This window comes from Physeter macrocephalus, chromosome 8 (genome assembly GCF_002837175.3).
Source record: "Physeter macrocephalus isolate SW-GA chromosome 8, ASM283717v5, whole genome shotgun sequence".
Lineage (NCBI taxonomy): Eukaryota > Metazoa > Chordata > Mammalia > Artiodactyla > Physeteridae > Physeter > Physeter macrocephalus.
The window spans coordinates 79,198,752-79,210,552 of NC_041221.1; the positions used below are offsets into that span (position 1 = coordinate 79,198,752).

Below are 11,801 nucleotides of genomic sequence, written 5' to 3' on the forward strand. Positions count from 1 at the left end.
GGGTGATACCATCCTAAGATGAGCTGGAATCCTTTTCCTGAATAGTTTTGAGCCACATATATGGGTGCAGAAGCCTCCATCAAAGATACCATTACACCAGCTCCTCCAGAGGTCTGCTCAGAGACCCCATGCATCATCACTATTTCTAGATCTCATTATCATGTCACTACACACAAAGAATAGGAGTGGAATAGGAAGGAGGAAGAGACATGTACATTCCCAAAAGATGGGAAATTTACCCAGTAAGATCATTCTACCCAGCCAATAAAACAGCGTTATACATATGAAAACATTTTACTATTTAAGAAAAAAAAAAACACACTTGTAATACTAAAACACTAAAACGCCTCTAATTTTTCATGATCTCTTTACTACTGAATACTTCATTTTAAAATAATTATTTGTTCCCAAGTGATTCAGCCTTTAAAAATCCTAATAAATCATTGCTTAAAATAAAAAAGCTGACCTTAAAAGCAGTCAACAATTTAGCTACAGGTTAAAAAAAGAATTTTCTTTCCCCAACTTTCTCTTCTTCAGATTCTGATGAAGAAACATCAACGAACTAAAATTCCAAATGCAATCTTTCTCTTTACCTAGACATTTTTATTCTTCAAGGATTTTAATGAGCGCCATTAATATTTATACCATTTCAAAATCAATAAGAATAATTATATCAAATATACAACAGTAAAATGATACTATGTAAATAAAGCACAATTTTACTTGGACATAAAAAGATATTACTTACTGTGCTTTTATCCTTCAGAAGTTTTTCAATTATTTCAATTAACATTTCCTTCTGCTCTGGATCAAGGCTAAACCATAAAAAGAAAAAAATTTACATTAAGTTTTTTTCCTTTAATTCTAACTTCAAATGAAGCTAATCATTTCAAGGATATTGAAAAAATTTTAAAGTGGGGGAGACTTATGTCTAGACAAAAATAAACAGAAAACAAATTTAAAGTGGAACAGGTTGATTTTTCCCACAGATGTGTCCTAATCTTTCTGTCTAAAGTTGCTCATATTAATTAAACCCAGATACCAATACCGTTAAGAAAATATTTAAAGAACTAATCCACTTCTTAAAAAGAAGTTGGAAAGCCTTAAGAAAGTAATTGCAAGTAGATAAACCACAAAATCTTTTTTTAACTGGGGGGAAAATAACAGGGTAGCAATCATTTTTGAGCATGGACACATTAATTGTCAAAAAGAAATATACAGAATTTCCAAATAAGAACTTTATACCCTTCTAGTTTACTGATAGAGACATGCATAATAAAACCTGCCATCTAAAACCAAGAAATATAAACAAAGGCCCACATACGCACAGAATTGACAGATGCATCTAAATAGCAGCTGTAAGCACTGAAATACTGTTAATAATATAATTTCTTCCTAGCATAGAATTCAACTGTTCATTTACTGAGAAGCTAAACGATGGGCATACAAAGATAAGACAGTCTAATAAAGACAGTCCCAAACATAATCATACCATATAATGGAGATATATATAAGGGATTATGGGGATAAAGAAGAAGGACACCAATGGAGGCAGGAAGGTTGTGGAGGGTTTCTTCTGGGAAGTGACATCTCAGATGAATCTTAAACAACTTGACTTTAGAGCTGGAAAAAGTAGGAAATATTCTAGGTAGAGACTAAAGGAGGAACAAGAGATGGTAATGAGATAAAAACATTTTATGTAGAGGACTAACAGGCAGTACTGAGCTACGAGACTGTAAATTCAAGACAAAGAGCGGTTAAATGGAGCCCAGTGATGGGCTTTTAAACTATTGTAGTGAGCTTGGATCTTATTTTGTAAGTTGATAACAAGAAAGGATAATGACTAAGAAGTGTGAGATAACTTTGTCTGACAGTTAACCTAAGAAAATGATTTTTTACTTTTCACAAACATTATAAAAGTTTACTACTGACCATTATAATTATCTGAACATTAAACCTTTTAATTCTTTCAAATGCCAACAAGTCTCCCTTCTCCAGTCTCTCCTAACTAATCCCATTTCTTTACATCTTTACTTTATGAAACCCTATATGATAATCTCTGAGCCCTATCCTATCAAAGGCATTGTTAGTGTGCCTTTGTATGTACATATATATCATATAGCAATATCTTATTCAATTACAGACTGCCTTTAATTATTTGGCATACGTTTGATCTTTTTCCCTCAGTAGGGATGTGATACCACATCCTCTATCGTTTTCATACATCTTATGCATGTAACACAACACTAGAAACACAAAATGATATTGATAAAAGTTTGTGGAATAAATAAATAACAGAAAATAATACCAAATGATTACAGATAATAATTATTTTATTTAGGCAATATGTTTTCCACAGAGATCAAGGTATTGTATGATAATTTAATAAATATCATATAAATATGGTATGGTGCTATATTTAAAAATCAGTATTAAAATAATATTTAATAAAATAGCTCTGGAAAAGAATCAGGCAAGGAAGGGAACAGCAGGATCAAAGATGGAAGAAGGGGTAACAAAGTGAGTTGAGACAATAACATACTTAAGATTCTACCCTGCAATAAACAGGAAAAAAAATCTTAATTTTCTAATAACATATGTGTATGTGTAATGAGAGATGGACTATATAAATGATAATTCAATTTCTGATTATTTTTACGTTATAAAATCCATAAATTATCACAGGCCCTAACAGGCTCACAAATAAAAACCTGCCTAGGGTCTCTATAACCTAAATAAAATTAAAGATGTCTAAAGAATGTTTGTGGGCAGGGGAAACACACTCACTGAGTTTACTTAGTTTAAGGACAGACTAGTTATAAGCGCTAATAAAATAAGCCTCCAGGGGCTTTAACATTCCACACGACATTAGGGATCTTTGGTATTATTTACAAAGTACCAACCTGTACAATTTTTGTATCGCATGGGCTGCATTCTTCCTAACGTATGGTGATAAGTCAGCAGAAGCTTCCTTAATAGCAAGCATCATAATAGGTACAATAATTGGCACTCTAATACTTGACAGAACTCTCAAAGCACTTGCACGAATTAGTTGATTTGGGTCCTAAAGACAGTGCAAAAATATTCATCAACATTTCAAGTTTTCAATATTTCAAATACATCTTTATGATACAGTTAACAGGTGCTTATAGGATGTAATACAACAATAGCAAAAAAAAAAAAAAAAAACAAGCTACTTAAATACCCAGTATATGGAAATGGCTAAGGAAAAAGAGAATTAAATGTTTATTTCTCTGAATAATGTTTTAACAAGAAAAGTAATGGTTATAATTCTACTTGATCATATATTACTAAACATGCTGGGTTTTTAGAGTTTCATAATAACAAAATGCTGCAGGTCATAAATTTTATCTTTAAAAAAAGTCATGTCCCCTCTTTGTACACTTTCAACAACTAGTTGGTGTAATGATGAAGAGCTCTTTGAGGCACAATAATGATTATATTGAACATAAAGGAACATACAGAAACTGAAACATACAAGGCAAAGTCCAGTTGATTATAGTAATAAATTATTGGGCTTCACTGGTGGCGCGGTGGTTGCGAGTCCGCCTGCCGATGCAGGGGAACCGGGTTCGCGCCCCGGTCTGGGAGGATCCCACATGCCGCGGAGCAGCTGGGCCCGTGAGCCATGGCCGCTGGGCCTGCGCGTCCGGAGTCTGTGCTCCGCAACGGGGGAGGCCGCCGCAGGGGGAGGCCCGCATACCACAAAAAAATAAATAAATAAATAAATAAATAAATTATTTTCTAAGGGCATTGAATAGGGGCCGTGAGAGGCCTTTTAACTCTTTCAAAACATGACTGTACCATTTAGTGGATTATTGCTCCACTTCTTTAAATGACACACCTTCAACTGTGCAGAAATGTTGCAGCTATTTGCCTACTCACTCTATTATTTACCTTCAGAGCTCGCTGAAAAGTGCTTATGGACAAGAGTGCCAAATCCTGCTGTTCTTCAGCATATCGGACCAGGTAAACATATACTAACTTCTTGATCTGTGAATAAGAAAAAATAATTTAATCCCAGCCAGAGTGAAAATTAAAATTTTAACATTTTCTATACTAAAATCCACACTCAACTTTCCTGAACTAAATAACTGAACCTGCTCATAGCCTAGATGGTAAAATAAAGATAATGTATTGTAGGATAATGAATAGAAACAGAAAAAGCTTATGAAGTAAGCATTTTAATAATCCAATCCACAATAACAATATCCTATCAAGTTGTCCTTCCTCTTGATGGGAAAAAAAAGTTCTTGAGCAAAACTCATCCAAGAATATTAAAATATTAACTGATTTGGAAAAGTATTTTCAAAACGAGGGATACAAATAACATAAAGACCTTGGGCTCTGCCCACTAACTATATGGTATGGGAGCTTACGTTTCCTCATCTGTCAAAAGGTGCTGAGGCCCAACTCTGATTCTATGGTAACAGTCACATTCCAATATACATTACATGATATTTTCAGCTCAGTAAGAATAATGTGTGACAATATCAATTTAATGTAATAAAAATTCCAAAAGGATGGAAGTGTGTTCTGAAAACTGTTTTCAAAGTCAATTTAATCACTAAATTTATAACAAAATTATGATGAGCAGAAAAATTAAATGAAAATTGGAATTTGAGTTGAAATTCATCAACTGCTTCCTTCTGACACTGCTTGTAGCTTGTATCTCCCTTCTCAAATATCTTCAGATACCATTGCTTGATTAATTTTCTGATATATCCCCATAGTACATATCTAAAAGTTAATGGAATGTTCAAAGAGCATGGGAAATGAGGGGAAGTAGCTGGAAATAGGTGGAATCAATGCTGAAAAGGAAAACAGTGCTATACTGGGCCTTATTTTATATCACAGTAACCAATCTGGACTTCTTTAAAGACAACTGTCATGGCCTTCTCTCCCTTACAGTCCAATTTCCCTTGACACAGCAGTGTTTTGAGTTCCTTCACCATCCTGTTTGTTCCCTTCTGAACTCACTCAATTTGTCTATATTTTTTTCAGTACAGCACTCCAAACTACAAATGAAGTCTAAGCAAGACAAACTAGTTAAGATTTTGTTCCAGATGAGGTGCTTCTACTAATTCTTGATTAAAACCATATACTTTTTCCAAATGTGCTACTGACTAAATCAATCCATACTCGAGTAATTGTCCTAGTGAGGTTTCTTCTTTTAAAAGGAGGGCAATATCTTACACTTACCTATAGACATTTTCAACAACTTAAATTCAACACATCACTGCACCCTCCTGAGATAATTTTAGATCTTAATCTTTAATCCAACCTATTTTGCTATTCTTCACAATTTCATGGACACAACTGAAAACTTAATGAACATACTTTCTGCATCTTTATCATTACTGATAAAATGCTAAACACACCATTTTAAGATGATACCAATCGATTCGTCTGTACTATATTGACAGGGTTATAGGTGAAACTAACGGAAAACATATTTCCAATTACTCTTCAGTGATGAATAGATCCACAAAATCTTAAAAACGAAACCTAAAATCCTTAACTCAGTATTCAGTACAGCCCATAATCTTCCTTTAAAGTCAAACAAGGAAGAGTCCCCAAATATAACTTGACTTTTTGTCTCAATCTCCACTCAGTTTATCAATCCTACTTTCTCCCAAGTTCTACTAATCAAAATCTTCCACAAAAGCAAAAATGAAACAATAAAATTTCCACTAAGAGAGGAACAGTACAACAAATTACAGTACATCCATATAACGCTGTACTATGTGGTCACTATATATAATTAAGTAAATCTATACCTGACAATGAAAATATGTCCTTGTAAAAAATTTTAAGGGTGTAAAACAGTATGCACTGCATGATCGCACTTCTGTGTTAATAAAAAATAGATACACATATATTGTATTTTATCACTCTAAGATAAACCACCAATTGTAATATGTACCATAATTTTACAGACCACAAAGAGAGGAAGAAAAAAACCCTGCCAATTGTAAGCCACCCTCAATTGTTAAGATAAGTCCCAAGTGCATAACCTTTAAAATAGAAAACAGATGTCTTAGAATGCACATTATATGGTAATAATAGCAAATACTTAACTATGTGTCAGGCACTGTTCTACATGTTATATTTAGATTAATTCATTTTATATTCACAACTCAGTGAATAGGTATTACCTTTCCTGTTTTACAGGTGAAGAAACTGAAGCAGAGAAGTTAAGTAACTTGACCAATATAGAAATCTATTAAATGAAGAACCAGGATTCAAACCAGGTAAGCATAAAAGTTGAAAAAATTTATATAGTAAAATGTTAACAGTGACTATCTCTGGGTGATGGCATTAACCAGTGACCCTCACTCTTTACATCTTTCTATATTATTTAATTTTTTTTACAATGAATATTAATTTTATGTTCAGATAAAACAATAAAGACATTTTCATTTTAGGGGTGAATCTCATCTTTCTAGACATCCTCCAACACAGAATAATAGTACTTTCTCTGATTATAAAAGTATTTTAAAATTTTCATTATAAACAATCTGAAACTGAAAATATTTTTAAGTTCCCACATTCCTATGATGGCTTTTTCTATAGCATTGGCAACATGTAGCCACCAGAACTATTTTAAACCTGTTCAATAGACAAAAACTCAGCTAAATCAACAGGTTTTTGCAAGTCAACCAACCTGTGACAGCCCCTTGCTTCTGAACATTAGCCAATCAGGAACAAATTCACTCTAAAAAAACATACCTCTTAGTGCCAATCAATCAAAAGCAGTCTCACCCAAGTGACCACTCATCTACAGATGATATCAACCCACTTAGGCCCCTTAAAGTCCATGAAACTTTCAAATGATCATGGAATCAAGTGACCTCACACAAGAATACAAAAAATGGGTTCCAATATTACATAGTACTAGTATACAAGATGGCAACCAAATGATCCAAAATATACCCAATGTTTTAGATTATATTTAAATGGAAATATAAATTTTAAAAATTCTTAAATCACAGTTTAAGAAGCACTTATCTAATTGTTTGAGTTATAAATGATTTTCTCCCCAACCAGATTTTAAAGTTCCTAAGTTAAGGATATATGTATACGCATAGCTGGGATTCACTTTGTTATAAAGCAGAAACTAACACACCATTGTAAAGCAATTAAACTCCAACAAAGATGTTAAAAAAAAAAAAAAGTTCCTAAGTTACAACAGTGACAAAAAGCAACCAACACTTGCTGGTTGACTGATTTATACCAACTTAAATATATCAAATCAACACACAAGATGTATTTTAAATAAGATATTTCTCAAATTCACCTTGGAATGAACATGACGTTATTTAGTACAGGAACCATTCCTTATTAATCTATATATTCCCACAACCTATCACATAGCCTGGCAATATAGTAAAAGCCCAGTAATTATCAGCTGAATGAAACATCACAGCCCAATGAGAGACTGGAAAAAAGAAAAAAAAAAAAGACATTTCCCATTAGATTGCTATATCTAGGATCTAACTTACCACCAGTAGATATAATTCATGAAGTAGATGTCTAAAAGGACATCAACATACTGTGAGAAAACAATAGGTATTAAGAAGACTGCCTCAAAAGTCTTTAACTTGTGGGGTTTTTTTAGAAAATTAATCATTTAAAATATTCTTTCTCTTTACCAATTATATTCGGATCTCAGTCTACAGTTCTCGGGAAACTTTTGAAACAAGAATGGGTTAGGATCCACCCACCCCCTCATCATCTTGGGATGTATTTTCTCAGCAACACCTTTATTTACTTAACTGTAGAGCCAACTTTTAAAGCTGAATTATGAACTCCAGAATATATCCAGGAGTTTATACTGGCAACACTGAAACGTTCAAACCACAGCTGAGCTACCAGGCACTGCTATAATTACTCACTATTGGAGAAGGATGATTGTGACTGTTATAGCAAAAAGCATAACATTATTAAATCACAGAAGGTTGCAAAACACTAAATTCGTTCTAGTTCTGTTATAAGAATCAATCAAAACTGACCACAAGAGGCCTAGGCACTGACTGGCTGCAGGTGTGCAGAGAAAGCCTACTTTCGCTGAAACCATTCTGTGACCGGAAATGGGAGTACTTAAAGCTCCGTGACTACACCATTCTCCGATCAGTTACTTTTGTTCAGTGTTACAGTACTCCTTGCTGTAAAGCTAATCATAGCAGAGCCCCAGTAGGCTGGAAGAACACAGGAAGCCCTGTTTAATTAGTTTATCAGTACTAGTACATCAAACTTCATGAGGTATTGACTAAACCTTTGATTATTTTAGTACTATAGCTTACTAGGTCACTTTTGGTATCATTTGACATAGAATGGCAGATGACATACAGCTCAACTGTGTGTCTAAGGTAGTATATACTGGTAAAAATGAAATTTTGTACTTGATAGCAATGAAACATAAATCAATTCTGAACACAAATTTTAAGAAGCTTATGTCAGTTTTCCCACAACATTAGAGGATTAAGCATGTTTCCAAGAACTAACAAGGTATTTCAAGAACAAAAAAAATCCAAAACAAATAGATCAATAGAGTAGTCCCCCTCTATCTGTGGGGGATATGTTCTAAGACACCCAGTAAATGCCTGAAACTATGGACACTACCAAATTCTATATACACTATGTTTTTTCCTATACACAGATACCTATGATAAAGTTTAATTTATAAATTAGGCACAGTACAAGGCTAACAATAGCTAGTAATAAAATAGAACAGTTGTAAGAATATACTTTTTTTAAAAAAGGTATTTATTTATTTAGGCTGTGTTGGTTCTTCGTTTCTGTGCGTGGGCTTTCTCTAGTTGCAGTGAGCGGGGGCCACTCTTCATCACGGCGCAGGCCTCTCACTGTCGCAGCCTCTCTTGTTGCGGAGCACAAGCTCCAGACGCGCAGGCTCAGTAATTGTGGCTCACGGGCCTAGTTGCTCTGCGGCATGTGGGAACCTCCCAGACCAGGGCTTGAACCCATGTCCCCTGCATTGGCAGGCAGATTCTCAACCACTGCACCACCAGGGAAGCCCAAGAATATACTTTAATAAAAGTTATGTGAATGTGTTCTCTCTCTTTCTCTCTCTCTCATATTGGACTGCACTCACGCTTCTTTTTGTGGTGATCTGAGATGACGAAATGTCTATGTGATAAGATGAAGTAAGGTGAATGAAGTAGGCATTGTGATGCAGGGTTAGGCTACTACTGACCCTCTTATGGTACATCAGAAGGAGGATCATCTGCTCTGGGTGATCCTGGATCACTAAGCATGACAGTGTTGATGTCAGGAGCAGATGATGTCAATGGTCGGGGATCCCAGACAGAACGGCACAAAATTTCATCACACTACCTGTAATAGTGTGCAATTTAAACTTATGAATTGTTTACCTCCAGCATTTTCCATTTAATATTTTTGGACTGCTAACCACAAGTAACTGAAACCGTGGAAAGTGAAACCACAAGGAAGGGGAGACTACTGTAATTATGTTTAGAGTGACATTTTTGTTACAGAACATTAGCTAGCATACCAGAATCTGATTGTAAAGGATAAAGATGAATACAAAAGTTCTACTGTTGATAACTATCTGAACATTACAAACAGCTCTGAATAAATAATAAACAGTACAGAATTTTCTGTTTACAACAAGAAGACTGGAATTCCAGAGTGAACTATTTACAGCATAACTTATTACCAGTATCTCAGGACTTGGTCATTTCTACCCACATCTAAAACATAAAAAATTTATACCCAAATGCACAGAAGACCTAAATAGACATTTCTCTAAAGAAGACATACGGATGGTCAACAGGCATATGAAAAGGTGCTCAACATCACTAAATATTAGAGAAACGCAAATCAAAACTACAATGAGGTACCACCGCACTCCAGTCAGAATAACCATCATTAAAAAAATCTACAGGGACTTCCCTGGTGGAGAAGTGGTTAAGAATCCGCCTGCCAATGCAGGGAATACGGGTTTGATCCCTGGTCTGGGAAGATCCCACATGCCACGGAGCAATTAAGCCTGTGGGCCACAACTACTGAGCCTGTGCTCTAGCCCGCGAGCCACAACTACTAAAGCCCACGTGCCTAGAGCCCGTGCTCCACAACAAGAGAAGCCACCGCAACGAGAAGTCTGCACACGGCAAGGAAGAGAAGGCCCCAATCGATGCAACTAGAGAAAGCCCATGTGCAGCAACGAAGACCCAACACAGCCATAAATAAATAAATAAATAGATAGATAAAATTGATTCTTTAAAAAAAAAAAATCTACAAATTACAAACGCAGGAGAGGGTGTGGAGAAAGCGGAACCCTCCTACACTGTTGGTGGGAATGTAGTGGTACAGCCACTCTAGAAAAAAGTATGGACGTTTCTCAAAAAACTAAAAATAGAGTTGCCATAGGATCCAGCAATCCCCCTCCTGGGCATATACCCAGACAAAACTATAATTTGAAAAGATACATGCATCCGTATGTATAGCAGCACTGTTCAAAATAGCCAAGACATGGAAACAACCAAAATGTCCATCGACAGACGAATGAATAAACAAGATGTTGTAGGTATATATACAATGGAATACTATTCAGCCATAAAAAAGAATTAAATAATACCATTTGCAGCAACATGAATGGACCTAGAGATTAGGATACTAAGTGAAGTAAATCAGAAAGAGAAAGACAAATACCATATGATGTCACTTACATGTGGAATCCAAAATGTGACACAAATGAACTTATCCATGAAACAGAAAGAGACTCCCAGACATAAAGAACAGACCTGTGGTTGCCAAATGGGAGGGGAGAGGGGAAGGGATGGATTGGGAGTTTGGGATTAGCAGATACAAACTGTTACAGTATGGATAAACAACAAGGTCCTGCTGTACAGCACAGGGAACTATGTTCAATATCCTGTGATAAACCATAATGGGAAAGAATATGAAAAAGAATGTATACATATGTATAACTGAATCATGTTGCTGTACAGCAGAAATTAACACACTGTAAATCAATTATACTTCAATAAAATAAAGTTTAAAAAAATTATACCAATGCCAGATACCTCCAAAGGATAGCTAATACCAGATGATGATAAGAGGCCAAAGACACTAAAGAAGAAAGAGGAGGAAGGAATCAAACAGGAAGGATGGGTCTAAAAGGGGAATGACCTAAAATGATTTCTGAAGCCAAGCTACCTGGCTTTGGATTCTGACTGCCACATAGTAGCTATGTGACCTTGGTCAGATAATCTAACCCCTCTGCTACCTTATCCTCATACTGAAAATATGGAAAATGAAAGAACCAACTTCACAGGGTTATTTTTGAGGATAAAATGAGTTGATATAAGTAAGGCATTAACAACCTAGCACAGATGGTATTTTTTAAGTGTTAGCAATCACTGTTGCTACTGAGAGACTCTATTCCCAGTAACACTAAGACAAGCTTTACCTACAGCTCACAAATTTTCTAAGTGAAATCTTGATTTTTCTTTTTCAGCTACTTGAACTTTCTTATACCAGAAGCCATAAAACTAATGTACATATCAAATTAGAAGCTCAGATATCATGGCCATAACAAGTCAAAGACAGTTTAACTGAACTATCAATTCAGAATTATATATATATATTTTTTAAATTTTTTTAAATAAACTTTTAATTTTATTTTTTTTTAACATCTTTATTGGAGTATAATTGCTTTACAATGAAGTGTTAGTTTCTGCTTTATAACAAAGTGAATCAGCTATACATATACATATATCCCCTTATCTCCTCCC

At 34.9% G+C, this 11,801-nt stretch overlaps 1 protein-coding gene across 1 annotated transcript in view; it reads right to left on the reverse strand.

Moving 5' to 3' along the window:
- Window positions 1–11,801, reverse strand: part of AP3B1 (adaptor related protein complex 3 subunit beta 1) — a 277,730-nt gene that overhangs the window by 197,479 nt on the left and 68,450 nt on the right. The window contains exons 4-6 of the mRNA XM_007129837.4: window positions 3,919–4,014; window positions 2,904–3,064; window positions 749–815 (exon numbers count right to left, since the gene is read on the reverse strand). Of these exons, the coding sequence (XP_007129899.2) occupies window positions 749–815; window positions 2,904–3,064; window positions 3,919–4,014 (324 nt within the window). The remainder of the gene's footprint in view (window positions 1–748; window positions 816–2,903; window positions 3,065–3,918; window positions 4,015–11,801) is intronic.